This window comes from Giraffa tippelskirchi, chromosome 13 (assembly GCF_054371585.1).
Source record: "Giraffa tippelskirchi isolate mGirTip1 chromosome 13, T2T-mGirTip1v1.2.pri, whole genome shotgun sequence".
NCBI lineage: Eukaryota > Metazoa > Chordata > Mammalia > Artiodactyla > Giraffidae > Giraffa > Giraffa tippelskirchi.
This window is the reverse complement of record NC_137287.1, coordinates 96,535,138-96,559,382: the sequence shown is the minus strand read 5'-3', so window position 1 is coordinate 96,559,382 and position 24,245 is coordinate 96,535,138. Positions and strand designations below refer to the sequence as shown.

General features: G+C 61.5%; 1 protein-coding gene across 1 annotated transcript; it reads right to left on the bottom strand.

The window, feature by feature from the left end:
* Positions 1–773: 773 nt before the first annotated feature.
* LOC145530975 (uncharacterized) lies at positions 774–14,937 on the bottom strand. Its single transcript, XM_081552297.1, has 10 exons — positions 14,809–14,937; positions 14,054–14,722; positions 13,062–13,781; positions 12,785–12,958; positions 11,643–11,766; positions 11,034–11,296; positions 4,841–4,969; positions 3,042–3,245; positions 2,461–2,736; positions 774–1,046 (listed from the first exon to the last, which is right to left on the bottom strand). Exons 1-9 carry the CDS (start codon positions 14,935–14,937, stop codon positions 2,542–2,544), a joined length of 2,607 nt encoding a protein of 868 aa, XP_081408423.1. The 3' UTR covers positions 774–1,046; positions 2,461–2,541.
* Positions 14,938–24,245: the final 9,308 nt, after the last annotated feature.

Genomic DNA, 24,245 nt, shown 5'->3' with positions numbered 1-24,245 from the left:
ATACCTGGGGCCTCATCCCACTCCCAAACCCTTCGCTTGTGTGGCCCCCTCAGCTGCCAGCCCCCAGGACACAGCCCCTCCTTGGGAAGCCTTTGTTTTACCGTCGCATCCAGGGCTTCTCTGGGAGGCCCTGACCCAGGGAAGTGGGGTTTGGAGCAACTCTTTCCTCCTCGGAGCAGGGGAGGGGGCTAAGGTGGACCCCAGTTCCCTGAGCTGCCCTATCTGGGAGCTGACCGAGGCTCGTCTTTGGGGAGGAGACTCCTGTTTTCTGGTGGACGAGAGTGAGGGGCAGGCACACTGGCTGTGTGACCATGGGCAAGCTCCTCATCCTCTCTGTGCCTTGGTCTCCTCCTGGAGCTTGAAGACAAGCACGTGTGGCTTCAAGAACAAGATCATGGGTGCTGCTGGCCTGGCTGGAGTCAGGTCTGCCCCACAGACGCCCAGCCCCTCGAGGCCTTGCTGAGCTGGTGCTCGCTGCAGGCGCTGCTTCCCGGATTGAATGCAGTCGAGACAGTGATCCCATTTGCTAGTGGATGGAACTCTGTCTCGTTTTTATTAACAAAGGGCAGCAGTGTGTTTATTATCCATTCGTCCTCTGTCCTGCTGGGACGTGCATCACAAACTGACTGTGGTAAACCATGAGCCAAGATGCCACACGTGCTGGGGTCTCCCGCCTTGACGCCCCTGGCAGAGGCAAGGCCACTGCGAGGTCAAGAGCCAGTGACGACTAAACTCCAAACACTTTGCCTTTCATTACAGTAAACTAACAAAGATCCCTGAGATGCTCTCATTTTAATAGAATGCAGTGTTATAATTGGTGTCCTACTTCAAGCAATGTAATTTCCCGTGACCTGTTTTCCAAATTAACAGAGTAATAAAGGTGTGCGCTGTGGGGGCAGGGTTGGCGTGTGGACTCTGCAAAGGTGCTGGGCCTGAGGCCCCATTTAAAGGGGCGTCTCTTCTTCATGTGTTTGCACACAGAGGTGATGAATTAGGTAAATTTCTCTCCTGTCCCTTCCAAGGAGCCCTGGATTTTAAATCCAAGTCTAATAAAAGAAAATGAACAAGGAATCGTGAAGCTCCATAAAATTACCACCAAAAGCCACAACTCTGGACAAAGCTGTCTGAAATCCTTCTCCTGGCTGGACGGTGCGGCTGGCTACAGGCCAGGAGCTGGTCACCCTCCTAGGACTCTCTGGTACCTGAGGGGAGTGCTGCTCTTCCAGAGAGACCCTCCCTCCACGGGACATGTCCCCTTGGTGCCCTGGACCACCAAGGATGGGGGAAGGAAGGCGGGGGAGGACAAGGAGAGCAGGAGGAAGTGGCGGGGGGGATGGGCGGAGGGGGGTGGCTAGAGCACCACCTGTCCTCCTGTCTGCCCCTTGGTTGGTTGGCCTGAACCTGTCTGTGCTGTGGGCTGCCCACGAGGGAACAACCTGGCTGGACAGGAGCCTTTAGGGGTGCTGGTGGGGGCAGGAAGCATCAGGACTCAGTTTCCCCTTCTATAAAGTAGAGGGTTGGGGGTGAGCAGGACTACTGCCTGAAGGCTGTAGGGAGGATCCAGGGAAACAGCAAAAAAGTGCCCCTTCTCCCCCTCCCTCTTCACCCCCTCTCCCATCTCTCTCCTTCTATTTTCTGGAGACCACCATCCCTAAGCCTCTACCTCTCCCCCCAGAACTTCTGGGCCAAACCCTGCCCCCTCATCAATACCTCCCTCCCCACCCCCAGCTCTCAGCCCCCCGCCCAGTTCCCTGTGGTGACCAGCAGCTCTACTTAGAGGAAAATCAGGGCTCAGCAGCTCCCAGCTGGCTGTTCCCAGCCCCCCGTCTCCCCGACCTTGTGTTCCACTATCTAAAGGGATGTCCTGGTTAATCCCACCCTGAGCTGGATTAATTTCCAAAGATAAGCCTCAGATTCAGTTCTCTCACTGCACTGCTGGCGGTGGCAGTCAGGCTGGTGCGGCCCTGGGGGAGCAGGAGGTATTAAGTGAAGACCAGCTCCCCGGGGATGGCCAGGGCTGCTGGCCGTCCACCCCCTCACCTGCTGGCCACCAGCTGCTGGCAGGAGCGTCCTGGCACCAGACTGCTCATGGTGGGCGGCACGGGCCCCCTTGGAACCCAGAGCGATGAGATCCAGCCTCCGGGCAGCTTTTCCCTGGTCCTCTCTGGGGCATTCAGAGCTCCTGGCCCCTTGGGGGCTCTGGAAGGACCCTTGACCACTCTCAGTATGAGAGTCACTCATGGTACTGCTCAGGGGGTCTGGGCTCTGACCGCTGGTTAGAAACTAGACAGCTGAGGCCACATGCTGGCCGCTGGACAACTTTCCCCTAGGCTGAGCACAGGCCTGGAGACACCCTGGCTATGACCTTGTGGTACAAGGGCTGGGGTGAGCAGACATCCACCCTACCCTGCTGACTTCTGCCCTCACCAGTGACATTCCAGGTGGCGGGGGGCAGCTTACCAAGACGTTAATTTCTTCAGGGATACTGCTCCCCCAAATGGGCAAGAGCAGTGCTGGGCGGAGGAGCTGCTGGACTTGTCCCTAGGGCTGGTGGGCAGATTCCGGGCCCCCGCCAGGGGGCCAGATGCCAGAGGGTGCAGGGCGTGGCTGCGGGAGGCCACCCCCTCCCAGAGCCATGAGGAGATGCTCTCCTGGCAGAGCTTTGGCTACAAGTGTGGAACCACCTCCTCTCTGCATGGGGCGGGGTGGGGCGACTGGAGGAGGAGGTGCCTCTCCCTGAAGAAGCAGAAGGAAGGAAGAGATCAGTGTCCTGGTGTCCTGTGTCCCTCCCAGGGGCATGTGGGACCACTGCTCCCAAAGGGGGCACCTCTCAGCCTGCACGCAGACCCATCATACCCGCCAGGGGAGAACACAGCGTTAGCTACGAACAGCCAGCTGTGGGGCCACTGGCAGCTCTGGCTCCCCTAGCCCAGCATGCCCCCATTCCCACACTTGTGGGAGGACACACCTGTCACTGACCAGCGCCCCCCATCAGGGTGTCCTGCCCACAAGCTCCTCTGCACTGCAGCTTCCCAACACACCTTATTTCCATGGTGACGCTCCTCGGTCTGTGCCGCCTCTCTCCCTCTGTTTGTGTATCCCAGGGTGCAGCCTGGAGGCCCGGCAGGAAGAGTGTGTGAAGTGACCGCCAGCTGCACACCGGCCGCGCAGGGACACCTGACTACCAGGCAGAGGTTCCCCCCTGGGCACCGCAAGCCACGTGGTCCCGGGGTCCCCGCTTCCTCCTTTGGAGAACCAGACAGGCCAGTGCCACGGCTGGTGCTCTGAAGTCCGTCTGACCCCACTGAAGTGTGACCAGCCACTGGCCACCCTCCGCACTCCCGAGGGGCCCTGCAGCTACAGAGTGAGGAAGGGTGTGTCAGACCCTCTCAGGCCCCTCACTCTCTCCTTAACCTCCAAACACCACAGAGGGTCTCCCCTGTGGGGCACACAATTCTCTATACACCGCTTCTGGGGCAAGGGGTCCTCGTGCAGACTCCAGCCATCCCAGGCCCTTCCTCCCTGCCTTTCTCACACTCCTTCTCTGGGATGCTCTGCCCCTCACCTCTCCAAGTCTCCTGGACTGTCCGGGACACACACCCACCCTCACACTCAGGTGCACCCAGGACCGTGGGCCCCTGTGCTGCTCCGACTACCCACCCAGGCCCTCCCAGAGACCCAACCCCAAGCCCTGGAGAAGGTCCTGAGGGCTGCCTTTCAAGGGCTTTTCAGTAGAGCCCACCTCCCTTCTCTCCAGCCCTCCTTACTCCCTGGGGCGAACCCCTCCCTCAACACCAGGAACCTGGGCTGACAGCGCCCCAGCTGATGGAAAACCATGCACCCTGCTCCTTCCAGGACCTGCTGAAATACCCTCATCTGCCACCATCAAGATGAGACCACAGCCCCTGCCAGCAGGATGGGGTTCTCAGGACAGCCAGGGAGGAGCAGAGGGAGGGTTCCCAGGGTCTGGGCACGCAGCAGGAACTGACCCGGGGCTTCTCCATGGCGATCACACCGCTACCTGGTTCTCAGTCGGCGGTGCAAATGAGTCTGCCTCGTGGCTCACAAAGTGTGTCTGTATCAGCTAGGACCATGACCTCTGGGTGCACCTCACTCGCACACACGAGCATGCACACTCACACACACACACTGTTCAGAGGAGGTGAGGTGTCAGAAATGTTCTCCCTTTGCACACGCAGGAAGTTTGCCGCTTGGTGATGCTGAGTAGATGTCAGTGGTTGACTTTGGGTCCAAAGCCTCTGGTTTCTTGATCCCGATGAGCCGCTGACATCAAAGAATTAAGTTCTCTGATGTCCCCAAATAAAGGAAACTTAACAAATCTCCAGAATGTTGGTTTCAATTTCTCACCCACCTCCTCCCACGAGTAAAATGGTGGCCTTACCCCAAGTCGTTTTGGAAATTAGAACCAGACTCCCACCCACACCCTCTGTGGACAGTGGGCCCGTCGAGTTCCCGTGGGCTGCCTGCTCTGGGGGGTGGTGACCGTTGCTTCCACTCCCTGCTTCTTGCACACTCGCTCACAGATACTTGCACACCTATGTGCGCACACCCAGCACAGACATTCGCACCATTAGCCTAGGGTTTATCGGCAGGGGCTTGATGGGAAAAGAAAAGAAGGGGGGACCCGCCAGATAACCAGCCAGGGGTTGCCATGGCATCTCCTAGACTGCCGCCGGGCCAATCGGGGCCAAGCGCGGGCTGGCGTTTGGCAGGCAGCGGAAGAGGCGTGTGTGACCTGCACCGCACACACGCACTCACGCACGCGCACACGCAGGCGCACAGGCTGAACGCAGAGCTCCGGCTCAAGAAGAGAGCGCACCTCATGAATATTCATCAGGCTGATGGAGGCAAAGCCAATCAACCACTTGGCAGCTCGATTTTTCCTGGACCCACTCTTCTCTTTGATCGCTGGCCGTCTGGGGGCAGGCTCCGAGGCTCTCCACACAGCCTGGAGGCGGGGGTCCACAGGATTAGACCCCTTTGCTCTTGCCAGACCTAGCCCTGGCAGAGGGCGTCCCCGCGGTCCTTCAGTCGGCCATCTGGTCCCCTCGCAGGATGCCAGTTCCCACCCAGGGCCCAAGCACAGTGCAGTGGACTTTTTGAAGGAGGCGTCCAACTGTCCACTCCCTCTCTTACTCCAATATCCCTGACTGGGGCAGAGACACAGCAGTGATCCCAGCCTTGGCCAGCCTCTCCAGTGTCACCCCAGCCACTTCCCAGAGCCCCAGCTTCTGTCTCAGCCAAGATCCCCGCAAAGCAGAGCCTGAGGCAAGGGTTATATACCCTAAGGGCAAGGACCACAATCGCTACAAAGGAGCTCTGTGGGGTGGGGCCTGGGGGTGGGGGGTGACTGCGGACCTCTGAGTGTGTGCCCAGGCATCCCAGCTGGATGTCCAGAGGGTGAGACTCCTCTGGAAAGTCTTGAGCAGCCTTCAGAGGAGGGTGGGTTGTGTGCCTGCTTCCCTCCCATTCCTCCCACTGTGGTCCAGGTCCACCCCTCAAGAGCCCACCCCCTGCCTCCCTGTACACTCTTTGGGGCCACTGGGGAAGTCAGGCCCTCCCGCTCTGAGTCTGGGCAAGCAGTCTCTTGATCTCATCAAGTGCATGGTGCTCTGAGTCCTGCCCACTGCCCCATGGGCTCTGAGCACTGGGTTGACCCACCACCAGCCTGCACACTCTGCTTCTCCCCATCCTGTCCAACCCCCAACCCAGGCCAGGGCGGAGGTGGGTTCCCGGCATGAAGGTGAGCAGGAACCCATCCACACTGGCTAAAGGGCAGCTCAAGGAAGCAGGTGGCATCCAGAGGAGCCAGGTGGAGGGGAGGCCACATCCTAGCCTGCCTGCCACCGAGATGGAGGAAAAGGTCTCTGGGCACTCAGGACCAACCACACCCGGGAGAGGATGCCTGGGCATATGGGTCTGTATTCTGACCTCCCTGACCAGCCATAGGCCCCGGGGATCACTTCAGTTCTCTCAGCAAGAGAAACTCACAGACCCTGCCAGTGTGGTCAGATGAGCCTTCCTGTGCCCGGTTCAGAGAAGAGAAAACAGGCATGGCCTCCATGAATGCTCTACCTGAGCCCTACCTGGGCTCTAACTGAGCCCCTACCTGAGCCCTCCCTGGGCCCCAACCTGAGCCCTACCTGAGCTGGGTACTCTGTTTGTCCCTCCCCCATTTGCTGTCCTGTTGCAGCCAGGAGGCTGACCACTTTTCTGTTCCTTGGCTATCAAGCTTCCAGCTGGATCCAGGTAGGAAGAGAGGCAAGAGCTGTGGTGGCCCCCACCCCTCCCTGCCTGTCTGCTTCCTCCACCTTGGCCCCTCCCCTGGCAGCTGCCCACTCTCTGCTCTCCTCTGACCCTCAGGCCAGGGCCGGTTGCAGCTTGTGCATCTCTGAGTCCCCCGGAGATCGACCTCTTGCATCTGGTGCCATAGGGCCCAATGCCAGCCCCCAAGTGAGGAGGTTCACATGGTCTGTCTTCGAGGAGTAAACTGAGGGGACGAGGAAGGTGCTAGCAGGTAAACATAACACAAACCCACCTCCTACATTTGAGGTCAAGGGGGCTACTCAGAGTGGGCACCAGTCCTGCAGTTCTGGGGGGCAACTGGGCACTTGGGTCTCACCCTGGAGGGGAGCACTGGATGTAAACTGCTAAGCTGGTGAGAGCTGAGAGGATGGGGTCCTAGTTGAGGGTGGCAGGGGGTGGGGGATTACACTACAGAGGAGAGTGGACAGGCTCGGTGACAGACTAGGGCAGGGTGAGAGGGCTGGGTGTGTGGAGACCTGTTCTGGCCAGCACTGCGGGGCAGACGCCCCAGGCTGGGGTGGGGGTGGGGGACAGGAGTCCTGAGGCTCAGCCGGGCTGTGGGGTGAGGGTGCCAGACAGCCATGAAGAGAGTCCTGGAGGGCCCCATATCCCCCTCCTCGTCTTGTAGACGAGTCCAGCAGGGACCTCCCCAAGGCCCAGGGGAAGGTAGCAGCCCAGAACTCTCCTGAAGCCTGCAGGTACAGTCACTGTTGGACTGAGGTGGTGCACAGGTTACAGTCCAAGGAGTTTTCCAGGTGTTTGGAAAGCTGCCCCTCACCAACAGTCCCCTGAGTTCCTGCCACCCAGAGTATCAGGGGTGATGCCAGAGGTTTAGATGAGCTGGAAAGCTGCCTCTCAAAAGCCCAGGGCAGGATCTGGAGGTCTCCACACTTCATGGTTGGCTGTGAGTATGCTTCTGCCCCTTTCAAACAAAGGGTGGGCCGATGACCAGAGGATCATTTCAAAAGAGACTGGACGCCGTCCATGGGTAGAGACACTCTGGTCGTCTGGGCAGCACCCTGGACAGCTCCCTGCCCACTGCCCAGCCACAGGCACTTTCTGGGGGTCCTGTCCCCTCCTGCCCTGAGGTCCATCAGGATCTCCATGGCAGAACCAGGTCAAGTTGGCATCCTTGGGGAGGGCTTGACAAGGAGAGAAAGCCACCACCCCCTTCACCCCTGAGGCCATGCATGGGGGTGCCGAGGGTGGCAAACCCCTTACCTCCAGAGGCTCCTGTCCTGAGGCTGCCAGACCTCTGATGGGCCGCATTCTGGGACTCCCTGTAGGCCCAATTTTGGTCACCTGCTTTCTCCTTGTTCCTCACCCAGTCCTGGTGGAAACTAGGTGCTCTTAGAACACCTGGGGCCTTCAGAACGGGAGGAAACAGGGTTCTGAACAAGCTCCCCAGGACCATCTTATTTCAGATGTGTGTGCTGTCATTAACACGTTATTTTTACACAAATAAAACGGCTGCCATGTCCTTGTCCTCCAGTTTAGAACTCCACCATTAGTGGGAAACCACTACCCCTTGTCTCAAATAAACATTCACCCTGAAATGCACACAAACAGACCCCTGGACTCCACACCAGCCCATGGGTGGCTGAAGGCTCTGAGTAACATGATGACAGATGACTAGCCTCCCCTCCCCCACCTGCACCCCAGGATACTCCCACCAAATCAAGCCCAGGCCCCTAGTATGGGCCCCCAGCCCTCAAGTCTGAGCAGCCCCTGTCCACCTGGCCCTGCATTCCCACCACCATGCTCCTGCCCCTCTCCTGGGGCACATAGCATTGGCCCAGCATCTGTCCCCTGCCGCTGACCACTGTAACACACCCATCTACATCCCCTGGACTCTTGTATCCTCCCCCCCAACCCCAGGGATAAACGCTGGCTGGACAGGAGGGTCTTTTTTCCTGGGGACCATAACTTGTCCTCCCCTCCCCCTTCATCCCTCTGCCACCCTCTCCCCTCCCAAGGCCTGGTGGGAAGTTCCACCTGTTTCCCCCAGCAGGGGACACTCCCTGTGACACATCCTGGGGGGTGGGGTCAGACCTGAAGAGGGCAGCAGGAAAGTGCTCCTGTCCCTGAGAAGAGGCAAGTCTGAGAGGCTGGAAAGAGGTGTGGGTCAGGGAGGAAAAGGAGCCAGATGCTCAGAGGTGGAGGGAGGTGGGGGAAGAGAGGCAGGGGTGGGAGGCAGGACAGAGGAAGCAGAGAAGGAGGGAGAAACGGGAGGGGGGCAGTGCAGAGAGAGATGGAGACACACAGATCTAAGAGACCCAGAAACCAAAGGGAAAGAGTTCGCCTGGAGGCAGAAGAACTGGGACTAGAGACACAGCCGAAGGGATGGGGGAGGCAGAGACCTGGGGCTGAGGAAGGAGTGCCCAGCAGGAGACCACTCTGGTCCCTCCTCCCCCTGCCATGTCGAAGGCTGCCAGAGGCCCAGATCTGAGCCAAGCCATCACAGTCTTTTGGAATCTAGGCCTGGGCCAGCTCCAGCTGGGATGCTGCTGGGGTGGACTCCTTGCTGGGACCTCTGGGAGCTGAGGGAGAAGGGGGCACACTGGGGGCCCCTGGGGCAGAACTGCCTCCTCACCTCTGAGACGGGAAGGGGACCTTGGTGGGGGCAGGCCTGCCCCTCTCCCAGGCTGTGGATGGAGGCGGTGGGGACAGGCAGAGCCCGCACCAGTGTAGACTTGAGACAACCTGGGCCCTGGGCTGGGCTGGGCTCACCCCACAGTCACCCTGCCTGGCTGAGGAGACAAACAGCCAAGTGGGGCAGGGGTCTGATGGAGGGAGACCTCAGGGCCAAGGAAATCAGTCCCTGCTCCCAGCTCTCCAAGGAGGCCCAGGTTCTAAATGGGCATCCTAGTCCAGGGGGTCTGCACCCATGGGGCCCTGCATGGGGTCTGCACCCATCTTGCACTCATGGGGTCCTGCATGCCCCGGTAGGCTGGGCCCCTGCAGCCAGGCAGAAGGGGCTCAGGGCTGGTGAAGGGGCTCTGCAGGCCCTGGAGGAACCCCAGGGAGACTAGTCCCCAGGCTGCTCCTGCCCCAACTTCATCTGTACTTCCCAGAGGGCAGCAGAGGCAGCAAGCCCTCACCCTCACCTTCCCAGGGGCACTTTGCTGACACTAGACCCCTAGGTGGGGTGAGTGGGGGACAGCCTGGGACCCCTCCCCACAACACGCCTTCTGGGACCTGGGCTGGGCCTGGGGACAATGGGGGCTGCTCCACTTCCAGGATGCAGCTAGCTGGAGGGGGGCGGCCAACCCAGGGCAAGGGAGGGTGGCTGGGTGACCAAGGAGGCACCTACAACCTCAGGGAGGTCAGGCAGGGGTGCCAGGGGAACAAAAGGCCCCTTCCTCCCACTGGCCAGGCTTCGGCCAGCACTCCTCACACCACGCCCTGGCTGGGACCCTGCACTGGCCTCTGCCGTGCCTGACTGTCTAGGTGCGCCACTCACCTGGCCTCCTGGCCACCACCCTCGGCGTGCACAGCCTGATGACCCAGCAGGAGAGGTGCACCTCTGGGCCTGCTGGGTGCTCCTCCACCGGTCCCTCCTTGCGGAGCTGGACCAGCTGGAGCCGGGAGGAGGGAGAAGGGGCGGGAGCCCAGGAGAGGGGCTGCAGTCTCATTTCCATGCTGGCCCCCGAGCCCAGCCCACTGTGCGCTTGCCGGCTAACAATCGCAGTCTTTGTGGTGGCCTTGCTCCCGCCCTAGCCCTCCGCCCTCCGCACTCAGGCGTGGCGGGCGACCGGCCCCCCACCCACTTCAAAGGGCGAAGGGAGGAACCCCTCCCATCGGGCCCCATCCAGACCTAAGCCTAGGGACGGGAATAGAGACCTAGCCTCTACGCTGTGGGGGGCTCGCGCTGCACCTGCTCTCGGCACACCCCGCAGTCATACAGGGAGAAGCCACTGGTCGGTGCCCTGGGAGCATGTAGGGGGCGGAAGAGGCCCCAGAAGTGTCCTGACTGGGGGATGGGGTCCCTCTCGGGGGTGGGACCCCTCCCTTCCCCCAGGGCATCAGGCACCTGCTCCGCGTGGAGGGAAGGGAGGAATGAGCAGGAACCAGGAGCTTCCCTGGGGATGTTGGGGGGGACCCGGGCCTCGCTGCAGGGGTAGGTCTGTATGGGGGCCTCTGAGGTCTCTGGACCACCCAAGCCAGAGCTTGGAAGCAGTGGACCATGTCCAAGACATGGTCCAGAGCAGGGCTGGACCATGAGCAGGGCTTGGCCTTGGCGCCCTGGAGCCCTGGGCCTGCAAACTGTCGCCCTTCTTCAGGCTGAGGCTCTCAGCCTCCCCCTCCCAGGCTACATCTGCCCTGCAGGCCCCTGCCGCTGGCCTCCAGCCTCTCCCCACTCCCTTCAGGTCTCCAGGCCCCGTTCCCCTTCCTCTCCCACCTTGGAGCTAGGGCAGGGTCAAGGGTCGAGGGGCCAAGAGCCAGCGGTTCTCATCGGTGCCTCGGCCCCTCCCCTTTCTAGAGGAATGACAGGCTTCGCACCCAGGAGGGGCGGGCGGTGTGACGAGGAAGCCGGAGCGGAAAGGGCGGGGGTTCCTCCCTGGTTTCTGTGAATTTGTTTAATCCCACGCTATTCGCAGCCTTTCACGGTGGCGGAGGGGAGGGGACGGGAGGAGGAAGGGGGTCTCGGCTGCATCCCTCCCTCCCTCCTCCCTGCCCCCGCCCTGCGAAGCCACCTGACCCACCTCCGAGTTGCCGGCCCAGGCTCTCAGGGCCTTTGTGCGCAAGGAGGCAGTAGCCCGGAATCCGCAGCACTGAGCAATCGGCCAGGCACCTCCTCGCGCCCTCCGCTGGGAGCCAGGCGCCCCTGCCCGATCCGTGGAGCTGGCAAATAAACGAATCCACAAACACAAATTCTCTGTGTGCTGGGCGGAAGCGGCGGCGTGGGCAGCGGTGCAGAGATGGTTCGGGTATGGCTGGGCTGGGGCGCGGTGAGGCCGGGTGGCACCTGAGGAGCCGAAAGGAGCACACACCCCAGCGGGGGTCTAGCAGCCGTGAGTTGACTTCTACAGAACCTTCGGAGGCTTCAGGGCCACCAAGAAGGTCCCCACCAGGCTGGCGCAGTAGGACGGGCAGGGCAGGAAGTCTTTTCTCATCCAGCACCCACCCGGTGCCCAAGGCGACCCTTCCTCCTGTGGGCCCTGGCTGGGGGCCACGGGTCCCTGGGAATGGAAGAAGGGGTGAGCCTCAGGCTCTGTGGGTGGGTGCTTGGGATCCCAAGAGCAAATGCTGTAGGCTGTTTTGGGGTTGCACAGAAAGCTGGTCTGATCCCAGACATGGGGCACACACCTTACCTGCCTGGGGAGAGATCTGAGGGGAGTCAGAGTGGAGGTGCTCAGCCAGAGAAGAGAGCAGGCCTGAGAGGGCTGGTGATCCTCCCCTGGCTCTGGGTGGAGCCAGTCTGGTACAAAGGGGGATCTGAAGGAAGATTCAGAATCTGTAAACCTGAGGAGCCCTCCCCCATAGAATGCAGACAAGCTGCAGGGAGTTGAAAGCCAGAACCGACAAGGACCCATCCAGGAAGTCAAAGGAGGAGGGCAGGAGTACACCCCGACCCTTCTAGGGAGAAGACGGGAGTGGGGTGAAAAAAGTCCAGAGGCGAGGCCAGGCAAGATGAGACTGGGGTTCGGGGTTCTGTTTCAACACCATGGACAGCGGTCCCCGCTGCCTGTGGGGATCCGCCTCAGATGCGTTAGAGGCTGCAGTCGACGCAGTCTCTGCTGGCTGCCCTGTGTCCCCCACTCTCCACCCCCGCCAGCAAGCATCAGGCCTGGGCTGGCTGTGGCTGAGAACCCAGCAGGCTTGGGATTTTACTGGATGTTGGGCTGAGGGAGGCAGTTTGCCCCCCATGCAAGGGAGAAGGGCAACTCCCAACCCTAGCAAAGGGCAAGGAACTGCAGCTAGGAAGGGCCCTAGGGGAGAGCCATTCTGGTGGATTGAGGACCCGCATGCGGGGGTGGAGCACACAGCCACCCTGAGTGCCAGCCCTGGTCGCTTTTGCTGCCCTGGGGCTCCTGCAGTGCTGGAGAGGGCCAACAGGGAGGGACAGGACCTCATGTCCAAGGTGGGAGAGTCAGCAGGCTCTGCTCTGAGGCAGATGGCATAGGGGTTATGTGGGCCTGAAGGGAAAGAGAGGGGACAGAGGCCTGCTGGCCAGGCCTGGGCCTGAGGTTCCCTCACCGTCTGCACTGGAACAAAGGCCAGTGGGGGAGGCCTGAGGAGGTCTGGCTTCGGGGAGCCACTGGTTCTTGGCCTGAGAGGTTCGAATGAGGCTCAGCCCTCAGAACTCCAAGGACAGGGTGAGAGTGAGGCCTTGGGGTGTCACCCGTGATTCGGCGGCCCGTGGGCCCCGAATAAGAACACCCCACCCCAGTCAGGACACACCGAGGAGAGTGGTCTTTGATGGGGTGTCTGTCTCCCTCCTCCAGATAACTACCCAGTGGGCCGCTCCAAGCGCTGGGCTCCCGAGCCTTCCCTTCCTCTGGGGGCTGCAGGCTCTGCGGGTAGTGACGATGCTGAGCAGGACGGTGTGCGCCTTATGGGGGGAGAAACTGGAAGCGCGAACCTGCGGCGCAGGCTGTGCGGTGGTGCGTCTGTGTGTGAGACCAGGCTGTGTGCGGCCGAGGCGTGGTTTGTGGGTGTCAACGTGCACTCAGACGGGCTGCGGCCGCGGGGCTGCAGGAGGAGCGTTCGCGTGGGTGCGGGAGGGGCACGGGAGGGTCCGGGTGTGTGTGGATGAGAGAGACGCGTTCCCGTGGGCAGACGTGCGGCCGCCGGGCGCCGGGGACGATCGAGGGCGTTCGAGGGCCGCGTCCGTGTGAACGGAAGAGCGCGCAGAGCGCGACGCGGCGAGTGTGCGCGGGAGGCACAGGGCGCGCAGTGCGTGTATGCGCGTGTGCGCGGCGCGCGTGCCCCGCAGTTCTCAAGGACACCTCGGGGAGGCGGCGACGGAGCCGGTGTCCGGGTGACGTCACCGCGCGCCCCAGTGATAATCGCCCGGTGCCCGAGCCGAGCGCGGATACGCGCGGGGGCAGCTGCTGCGGCGGCGGGCGGGGGACAGTCGCTCCTGGGCCGGCCCGGGTGAGCAGGAGCTGGGCGCTCGCTGCTCTGAGCCCGTTGACGGTCGGCTCCCAGCGGGCCCGCGGAGCTCGGGGACTTCCTCGGCTCCTTTTGCTGCCTCCCCGCGCTCTCCGAACCGGGCAGCGGCGTCCGGGGCCCGCGAGGCTCGCGGGGCCCGAGGAGGAGGCGGAGGCGGCGGCGGCCGAGGAGCGACAGGAGGCGGCTGCAGCTCCCGCCTCGGACGGGTAACTGCGCTCGGGGCCGGGCCGGGACAAGTCCCTCGAGCTGCTTCTCCGCGTCTTCCCGGCTTTCTCTCCACCAACGGCTCGAGCGTCTCGCGGGTACCGGCGCGTGGGGAGGGTGAGCTCGCTGGGCTGTAAAAAGAGACTGGCTTTCCTTTCTGAGCATCGAGATTCTTTCTTTTAGCCGCTTTCGTAGCGCGCTCGCTGGTCGTGACGGGGAGGGGGCTCTGCGGGGGAGGTCGCTGCGGAGAAGCTCGCGCCGCTTTGCCGGGCGGGCACCGCACCCCTCGGCGGCCCGCGCCAGGCGGCCAGGCGCGCACTCGCTAGCTCAACCCGTCGCCTCCAGCGCCTCCTTGCCGCGATTCCGCGGGGTGCCAGGTTCCGGGGACGCCCGAAGGGCTTGCTTGGGCCCCCTCCCTGCTGCGGAAGGGGAAGAAGAGTGGGCTCTTCGGAGTTGGGGGCGGATCCAGACTGGAGTCCGAGGAGGCACAGTCGGCGTAGCGCAGCGCCCCCGCCCCGCGAGCCCCGCCGCGAAGACGCCGGAGCGTTCGCGCCCTTCGGGCGAGGACCGGTCGCGAACTGGAGCCGCTGCCCCGACCCGGGCCGGGCCGCGCCGCTCGCCGCCCGCTGCAGCCCTGAGGGCCCCTCTGCGTGTTCACAGCGGACCTTGATTTAATGTCTATACAATTAAGGCACGCGGTGAATGCCAAGAGAGGCGCCTCCGCCGCTCCTTTCTCATGGAAATGGCCCGCGAGCCGGGCCGGCGCGGTGCCCCTCCCGCGGGAGGAAGGCGAGCCCGGCCCCCGGCGGCCCCTCGCGCCGCGGACAAATCCAGCGAACAATGCGCCCTCCCAGAGGGCGGCCCAGCTGCCGGGCCGGGGACCTAGCCGCGGGACACAAAGGGACCCGCACGCCGCGGGCTTTGCGGGGAGGGTGGGGGCGGTCGAGGGGGAAGCCTGCGGCCCGGACGAGGCTGCGGCCACGTGTACCCACAGAACAGAGCGTCCAGAGGGCAGCGAGGGCCGGGAAACAAAGGGAGGGTCCACGGGGGGCGGCAGAGTCGGGGGTGGGCGCTGGCGGTGGCGGCGGTGGGGGACTGAGAACGGTGGGGAGTCGGTGGCCGCGCGGGCTGGGTTTGGGGAGGTCAGGGCCACCCCGCGGGCAAGTCGGAGCGCTGTCCGCGGTGCTGGCGGCGGGTGGCCCCGCGGGACAGGAGCGCCACGGGCGCGGGGCCAATAGTGTCCCGAGGGCCACTCGCCCCAACCGCGGCGCGCTGGGCAGTTGCCATGGTTACGATGGAAGGGGTGGGATAGGGCCTGAGGTCACTGCAAAGTCTGTCCTGCCTCAGTCCACTGGGCCACAGGGTGGGGGTGGCCCTCTCTGAGCTCCTGGAACGGCCTCCGCGCCTCAAGGACATGGGTCAAAATGAGAAGGGAGGGCGGTTTACACCCAGGGCCAGCCAGGGTCGAAAGGAGGGAGGTGGATGTGCCTGACCGCATGGCGCCCCAAACCTCTGGACTGTGCGGGATTGAGGCACATGAGGCTCCGCAGCCCCGGGGAGAACCAGACCCCTCCCCCACCATCTGCAGCCGCAGTGACACCCACTCAGGTTTGCTGCAGGCATTTTTTTTCTGTCTTCGGAGCCAGCGCCACCTGCTGGCACCCTGGCCTGCGCGTGTCCTGGGCTCTTTCTGTGCTCCTCTCAACGCCAGGCGCCCCCATCCTGACAGCATCTTGGGTCACCCCTGGGGCAGATCGTCCTCTCCGGCCAGGCCTGTGTGCCCTGTTTCCCCTCCCGCAAGCCCCCAACCCTGGCTCTATGGCTGCATTCTTTCCTCTTAACCGGGTCAGGATGCCCCCCTCCAGCCAGGCTCTAAGCCTGCTCAGGAGCCTTGGTCTCCCTCATTTCTCCCAGCCCCCAGACCCCAGGCCGGGAGCAGAAAATCGGCACACAAGGAACAATTTGGGTTTCCAGCTGTGGGCCCTCCATGATGAAACCGCCCCCCCTGCCTCCCTGCAACTGCAGGACAAGGGTATATACCTCCCCTCCCCTGCAGCTCAGTCCTCCAGCCCAGCCCTGAGACATGGGAGCATGAGCCAGGGGCCTCCGTCTGCCCCACAGCACCACATCAGGGTCACTACAGAGCCCCAGGACAGGGTCCTCTGATCTCCTGCCCCCTGGAGGACAGGAAAGGCCAAGAGAGCCGCAGCCCGACAGTGGCGCAGCACGCCTGATCCCTTCTTCCTTCCTCTGTGAGGGGTGCAGACAGCACCCCCAGGGGCACCTCTGGTCGAGGGGGAAGGAGGAGCCCATCAGGGGCCTCAGGGTCACTCTGGGCAGCCCTAGGTCTCGGTGTCCCCGCTAGGTGTGGGAGGAGGTGGGGGCCTTGTCCTGTCTGAGCTTTCTCTGGTGGCTGTATCAGGAGACAGCTTGCACCTTCTTCCTGAGGGAGTGGCCCCCACGTCCCTGGCTGACTGGAGCAAGAATCCGCTGCGCTTTGTGCTTGTTTACCTCCCTTCCTGGGGCCATGGCTCCTGACCAGAATGGACCTTCCAAGTGGTTTGCCAGGTGTGGGGGACACCTCAGCATGTTCCCCAGGCTGGCCAGGATCCAGTGGGAGGCCTCAGGAAGAAGCTTGGGGCTCTGCCCCTCAGAACCCTCCCCCAAAGGAGGCCTGAGGTCACAGTCCACCTAAGCTCCAGTCCCACCCAGCAGGTCCATGGTGCTGGGGGTTCTCAGGACCTCCGCTGGGCTGGTGGTGCCGGGCTGGGCTACTGCTGCGTGACAGCCGCAGTGCAGGGAGGGCCACATGCTGCAGGACAGAGCTGGGCCTGCGCCCTGCACCCCACAGAGCCCTGCGGGTCTGTGTTCAGCCTCCCTGCTCACACACCCGCACATGGACCCCTGATCCCACTCCTGGGGAAGAACTGGACCCCCGAGCTCCTGGCCAGAGCCTGGCCCACAGGACACTCCCTGCAGAGGTCCAAGGAGTCACCCTGGGGACCACAAGCTTGTGTGAGTGCTCAAAACATGCCTGCACTGGGGCTGGTACCAGACTGGGTCCAGGCCAGGACACTCCAGCAGATGGCCAGGGACCCCCCCCACCCCACGATGGGCCTGCCCAAGGGTCCAGCCCTGTGGAAAGTACTTTTCTGCTTTGAATGAAACCTAATAAATGCCAAGGCTGATGCCGCCTGCCCACAGCAGCTTCCAGACACCCCTGGAGCCCCCCGCCCCCTGGCACTCCAGCACAGCCCAGTCTGATGCGAGGCCAGACAGCAGTCAGCCCAGGCCAGACAGTCACCTCCTACATGCTCCCGTTCTCTCTGCCCTGTTCTTATCCCCCCTCCAGGGCAGGGTGCCCTCAGGTCCAGGTACCCAGCAATCCTCTGACCGGGGCAGAGATCAGGAACCCAGCTCTCCAATCGGTCTTCCTGGTCACCTCCTGGCCTGGCAGGGACCCTGAGACTACACCTTGTTGGCAGCCCAGCCTTCACCTCTGGGCTTCCAGTAGCCGGGTGGGGTGCAGAGCAAAGAGTGACAGTCGAGAAGCAGGAGTGGTGCAGGGCTGTTCCCTGGGCTTGCCAGCAGGGAGAGGGGAGGGGGTGGGGCCTGCCGCTATGTGGGGCCCCCATTCCAGAGGGACTGAGACGTGGTGGGGTCTTCTCGTGCACACACACTGCCACTGCGTCCCCTCCACACCCCCATGGGGCTGCAAAGCAAAGATCACGGAATCGGGACCCCCACACTCAGGCAGGCCCTGCACTCGGCACGTCCCTCCTCAGCTTCACATCCCTGTTCTCCTTGGCACAAAGAGAACAAGACCAGTGCATCTCCTGGGATGGACGAGAGAGGGGGCCCTGGGGAAACCAAGGCTCGGCTGACCCCCTGGCTGAGCTGGGGACATGTTATTTTTGGGGGAGCATGGCCATACATTCCCTGTCCCACCGACATTCCTGCAGCTGTCCCCACCTCCACAGAGGGACTCGCCTGGCTCCCTGGTGGACATCAGCAGCCTAGACAAGAATGGACACAGAGAACAGCACATATCTGCCCTCCCCAGGTCCACTCCCCGCCCCAGCTGGCGGGCTGGTGTCTCAACACTCACCACCAGGGAGCTTGAGCCAGAAGTGACTGGGGCAAGGCCCACTGTGCTGGAGGACAGGGGCCAGAAGTGACCGGGGCAAGGCCCCCTGAGAAGCCGCTCTGAAGACACTCTTGTGGGGATGACGACAGCTGAGCCCCAGAGCCAGGAGGAGATGAAAACACACAGCCTCCCTGAACGATAACAGGGTTCCAGGCCCCGCCTTGGGTCCTCACCCTTGTCCAGCAGGTCCTTTCAGGCTGCCCCCAATTGCCCATGGGCTGCCTGACTCCCCACCCCAGGGTTATCACCTGGTGTGGGACACCACTCTGGCCTTGGAGCCCAGCCTCGCCAGGAACCCCAGGTACTCAGGGAGGGCACTTGGGCTGTCCTGGGGTTGGACCACCCTGGACCCTCCTGCTGAGCGCCGCAAGCTGGGACCAAGACCTGTGTGAGATCTGCCCCGAGGAGGACCAGCTCTGTGAGCAGTGTGCACCCCACAGGAATGCTGACCAACAAGACCAGGCTTGGGACACTCCCAGCCCCAGGCTGTGCCCTGTCACAGCTCAGAAAGCACAGAGGGCCAGCTCTCCTCAGTGACTATTTTCTCTGCAGGTCAGGACAGGCCGCTCCACAAAACACACACACACTGGGTCTGCGCCTTGCAGATGCTGGGACTTACCACATGAGGGCGCCTTTGGGATGCTGCAGGATTCTGCTGCAGCGTGTGAGAGCGGAAGGGCGCACCTAGATGCTTTCCTTTCTTCATTCAACAAACATTTCCGAGTCCGTTGTGGGGGACCAGGCCACAAGTGCCGCCAAGGTCTGGGATGGGACCCTGGTGGGTAGAGAGGGAACCCAACAGGAGCTGAGTCTGGAACAGAAAGCAGGAGCCTCTTGATAACAGCAGGCAGGAAGGCGGCCCCTCAGTCATCAGCCACGACCAGTCTCAGGCCTCACCGAATTCTTTCACGTCTCTGCGCCTTGATTTCCTCATCTGTGGCTGGAGGGTGAGCTCAGACACGTCCACTCAGTAAATCATCACCATCACCATAATGATCACCACCACCGTCATCTCCACCATCATCACCATCAATATCAGCAATGGCAGCACCATCATCACCATCAGGGCCCTCACAGGGATGAGGTCATTCAAACACCCTCTGGCTTGTCCTGTTTCCCATCCTTTGAAGCAGCAGGGGTGGATGAGTGGAATGAAGATGCAGACCCATGGGAAATGTGGCCACCCAGAGGTCACCCATGGCCACTCATAGCACTTGAAAGACCCACGTGCTTCTAGGAGACATGCTGAGGACACAGGAGAGGCGGTGACAGGGTGAGTCGAAGAGCTAAGAGTTGAGTGGTGCTGTGTGGGGCTCTCAGAGACAGGTCGCTGGGTGTGACAGTCGGGTCCCTGACCCCACACGGGACAGCTCTCACCAGGCCATGGAGGCTGCCGCCATCACTGCCCAGGTAGCCCCAGGCTCAGATGACCCTTGGACAGTCTCCAGTGTCCTTTCCCCACCATCCTTCAAAATGTCAGGAAAAACCCCGGTCCTGACACCCAGATTGCATCTTCCCAACCACGTCACACCCAGAGAAGTACAGACCCCACTGTGGGCACAAGGCCTGCCTCCTGGTTTAGAACGCACAGGGGCTATCCCTCTCAGAGCTTGCCTGTCCAAAGGTCACAGATGATGTCCCAGAGCCCACAGAAGGCCCATTCCCAGGTAAGCCCCACTTCCCCTCACGCAGACCACCTGCCCAGATGGAGGGTCAGGCAGGATTCCTGACAAGGCACCCTTGCCCATTTTGAACCACTGTCACCTTTACAACTAGCCATCGGTGTGGCTAGGGCCTATGTGCTTGTGCAGGGGTGTGGATTTGTATATGTTCACATCTGTGTGTGTGTGTTTGTAATGGGTTATACGTGTGCCCACAATCGGGCACATGTGTTTGCTCATGCACATAGCCATGTCTGTATGCATGTGCACATGTATGCACACAGGTGTGTGTATGTACAGAAAAAGGAAGGCAGCTTGAGGGTCGGAAAGAAGCAGGGCCTTGTGGACTCCCAGGTGCTCTAAACAGAAAACCCTTCCACCCTCCCCACCCCCTAGATGGCCCTCAGGTCTCAGCTCTGTCCCGGCCACCCCAGGGGCAGGTGTTCCAGGGCACAGGTGCTGTTTGCAGTCATTTTCTTACTCCCTCCAGCTCCTGAAGCTAAGCTGGCCGACCCTAGGGTCCCTCACTGGCAGCCAGAGAGGCCAGATCAGGACCTGTCCAGGGCTGCCGGGGTCTGTCTACCTTCCTCTCCAGCCAGGCTCTGCCCTCCAGGCCATGCCCTTCCACAGTCTGGCAGAAAAGCTGTGGCTGGAGGTGAGAGCAAAGCCAGCTCTAGGCCACCCCTTCCTGGGACCCCCAGCCTTGGGCAGGGGGAGGGGTTGGATCGGCCCAGCCCTGAGCTTTGCTGCCCCCAGCTTCCCAACCAACTTCCCAACTTCCTGGGCGGGGACTGTCCCAGGAAGACCGGCTGGAGCCGTGTGTTTCCTGGCAGCACCTGCATTTACACCCCACCCCCCACCAGCACGCCCCCAACCCCACCTCTGTTCAGCTGGGACCTGGAACACTAGGAAGTCCCCCTGTGGCTGGCTCCCTGGCTCTCCCTGTCCACCCTACCTGCATTCTGCCATCTGCTTGCCGTCCAGATGTGCTCTGTGACCCCTGGGGGCCACAGGGGCAGGGACTGTGTCAACAAGCCCTGTCCTTTTGAAGGAGGCCAGTGACCAGAGCTCCAGAGGCTGGCTGAATTCCAGGTTCCAGTGACTGCAGGGCTTGGGGGACAGTGGGAGGCCCTGGGGACCTGCATGAAGGGACATGTCCACTCCACAGGGTGACACCATTCAGGTGTATGCACCAGGCATCCACTTGGACAGGAAGGAGCCCGGACGTCACTGGGGGAGGTGACCAGGGCAAAGGGTGCCATTCAGCAAAAATGGGCGAGCCACAGGCCCCGGCCCCTCCCTGGAAACTGTCTTCTGGTGGGACTGAGCCAGGGCTCAGGCATGAAGCACGGGGCCTCATTTACCAGGGCCACGTCGGAACCTTCGTTGCAGCTGTCTTCACAGTGGGTGTGGGCGGGGAGAGGCTGCCCAGCCTGCTAACCATGGTGGGGCACTGAGGGCAGTCATCACTCAGGACCCCTTGGATGATAGGCCTCCTGCAGAGCTGGCAGCCAGTCTCACATGAACAAGGGGACACTGTAGTTCATCCTCCAGTGGGATGGGCCCTGCTGAGCACCTGCTGGCCCACCCTGGACCCTTGTCCCTCCCTCTGCCAGTGGGGGGCCCTCCCTCCGCAGGACCCTGGGACAGCAATTCCCAGAGGAGGCCACTGTGGGGCCAGCCACCTGGGGAAGTCTGTAAGATGAGCTGGAGGGGTAGGAGTGGGGGTGGTGGGGTGGGAGGTCATCATCCACAGCAATGGGGGGGAGGGGAGACCTGGCCAGGAAGCACCCTCACCTCCCCCAAGATGCTGCCAAGGACACTGTTGACAACCAAACTGGGCCCAGCTCTATCCACTCACTGACGCCTGATGTGCTGCAGCCCAACACACGAGGGCATCTGCTGAGAGCTCCACACAGACCTCCCATGGGGGGAGCACACAGACACAAACTGTGCACACATGCAACACACATATACAGCAATACCTACCTGTACATACACATGCATGCGTCTACTGCACATATCTACACACAGATACATGCATCACACACCTACACACATATACAACACAGTCTACCTGTACACACACAGCCCACACATACAACACATACCTACAAACACACATATACACCATAAACACACACACAACCCTACATGTGCGTGTATACATGCTGAGTCTCTTCAACTCTTTGCAACCCCATGGACTGTAGTCCTCCAGGCTCCTCTGTCCATGGGGATTCTCCAGGCAAGAATACTGGAGAGGATTGCCATGCCCTCCTCCACGGGATATTCTCCAACCCAGGGATCGAACCCCCATCTCCTGCATTGCAGGTGAGTTTTTATGCCTGAGCCACCGGGCAAGCCCAACCCTACATGTACATATGACATATACACACAACACATACCCACACACACACATATACAATACATACCTATGTACATACACACAACCTTCCACACATATATACAGCACACATGCACACACACAACACACACATACAAGACAGGCACACCTGTCTACAACACACGTGTATGACACATCCGTGCAAACGCAGCAAGCAAATGACCAAGGAAGTGGGGCAAAACAGTACCGACAAGCAAATCTGGGTAAAAGACGTCCTCTGTTCTCTTCTCTCAGATTCTCTGTAAACTTGACATTATTTCCAAACTAAAAGTTGGAGATTATTTCCAAATTAAAAGTTTGAGAGCAAAGAATGTGGCTTCCTCTCCAGCCTTGCACTGGTCCCAGCCCCGCACTGGTCCCAGGTGCCTTTCGAAGCAGCCTTCTCAACCGGAAACCAGGGCTCCTCTCACAGCACCTGCTACCTCCCCATCTCCAGGTGCCTAAGCCCTGTCCCGAGGGCTGGCAGTTTCCCTGAAATAGCAAAGGGGAGTGAGGCCCTCCCCTGCCCCGTGGAGCAGCTCTGCCCATGGACCCAGATGTCTGGGAGCTCATCAAGCCCATTCTCCTGACTGCTCTACCTCTACTGAGAAATAGCACTTACTCCCCTTCAGTCTCTCCCACCAAGCCAGGGGTGGGGCTGGCCACATCTGCCCTGGCGATGGCCTAGGCCACCACTAACCCAACCCAGGCAAACCGTCCCAAGACAGAGGAACAGCCGAGGGTGTCCTCCTCCCTGGTGGAGGTGGCAGCAGAGCTGACATGTGGGGAGGGGCATTGCCTGGGCTGGACACCGCCTCTGGCCACTTGCCCACAGCACTGTACCTTGGGTCCGCAGCCTGGCAGGCCCCTGTCTGGGAGGGCCCCCCTTCTCCCCTCCACGTACAGTTCAGTTCAGTCGCTCAGTCATGTCTGACTCTGCAACCCCATGAATCGCAGCACGCCAGGCCTCCCTGTCCATCACCAACTCCTGGAGTTTACCTCCACCTACACAAGTCCCTAATTTCCGAGCCAGTTAAGCAGGGCTGAGGTGACATGGCCCAGTGCTCACAGCAGGGGCCACCCACCAGCCCCTCATCTCCCTTCCCCTCCCAGACCCCCAAGGGCACGCAGCCTGGTCACATGAGAAACCATCACCCAGACTGCCAGCCTGCAAGAGCCCTGAGTGGTCAATGCTGGAGGCCCAGCCGTCCTGCTCCTGCACCCTCCCAGCTCCAAACCCGCTGGGATCCTTACCCACATCACCACAGGGATAGCTGGTCGGGCTCCTGGTTGCTCCGAGTTGCCCTCAGGAAGACTCCCACCAGAGGTGGGTCTGAGGCTGACACTGCGTCCAGGTAGCACTAACCCTGCATCTGCTGCCTGGTGAAGAGGGATCCCCTCCACCTTCCTTCCCCACTCCCTCCTCTAGGGGCCTTTCCAAAAATAAGAACACTGTCCACCAGTGATGGCTCAGCTGGAAAATGTTCCCCACGGGATCCATCCAGTCGCTGGAGTGAAGACGAGTGGGACAGCTGCTCCAATTCCTTTACAACATGGTGGTTTCGGGAAAAAAAGTTGATCGTGCAAATCTCAAGTGACTCCAGGATACGGGAGGAACCAGCATGTGTGTGTGTGTGTGTGTGTGTGTGTGTGTGTGTGTAGGGGGAGGAACCAGCGTGTGTATGTGTGGGAGGACTCCAGGATACAGGAGGAACCAGCGTGTGTGTGTGTGTAGGGGGAGGAACCAGTGTATGTATGTGTGGGAGGACTCAAGGATATGGGAGGAACCAGCATATGTGTGTGTGTGTGTGTGTGTGTGTGTGTGTAGGGGGAGGAACCAGCGTGTGTATGTGTGGGAGGACTCCAGGATACGGGAGGAACCAGCGTGTGTGTGTGTGTGTGTGTGTGTGTGTGTGTAGGGGGAGGAACCAGCGTGTGTATGTGTGGGAGGGCAATTTGCACACAGGGCCCAGGAGCCCAAGGGGCTCTGCTGGCTGCTGGCGTGACACGAGGACCCACGCATGGCCCTTGGCTCTGGATCTCATCTCAGTTGAGCTCTTGCTTCAGCTGAACTCTCGCCTCCCCGTCCTGGAGATCTTGGACGGCAAGGGGCCAGAGGGGCAGGACCCTGCAGAGGGAGAAGCCATCGGCAGGCTGAGCGCTCTGTGGACCAGCCTGAGGACAGGGTCTGCAGTCAGACCCTCCAAGGAAACCTCTGGAGCCGGAGGGACTGCATGGAGCACACCGGGCAGATGAAACCCGTCATGGAACTCCCGCATGGTGGGCTTCTGGGTGGACAGAGGGAGGACAAGGCAGGCTGACGAGCTGGGTGTGAGGGGACAGCTGACAAGCAGCAACCCTTTGAAAGCAGCATGGGACATGGTGACCATGCGCATCCCTGCAA

Coding starts and splice junctions, on each gene's coding strand:
- LOC145530975 (XM_081552297.1), bottom strand. CDS start 14,937: ATGGCAACTGCCCAGCGCGCCGCGGTTGGGGCGAGTGGCCCTCGGGAC. Junction 13,782..14,053: donor GCAGCAGGGAGGGGGCCCAA/GCAAGCCCTTCG, acceptor CTCTTTTTACAG/CCCAGCGAGCTCACCCTCCC. Junction 11,297..11,642: donor TCAGATCTCTCCCCAGGCAG/GTAAGGTGTGTG, acceptor TCGGCTCCTCAG/GTGCCACCCGGCCTCACCGC.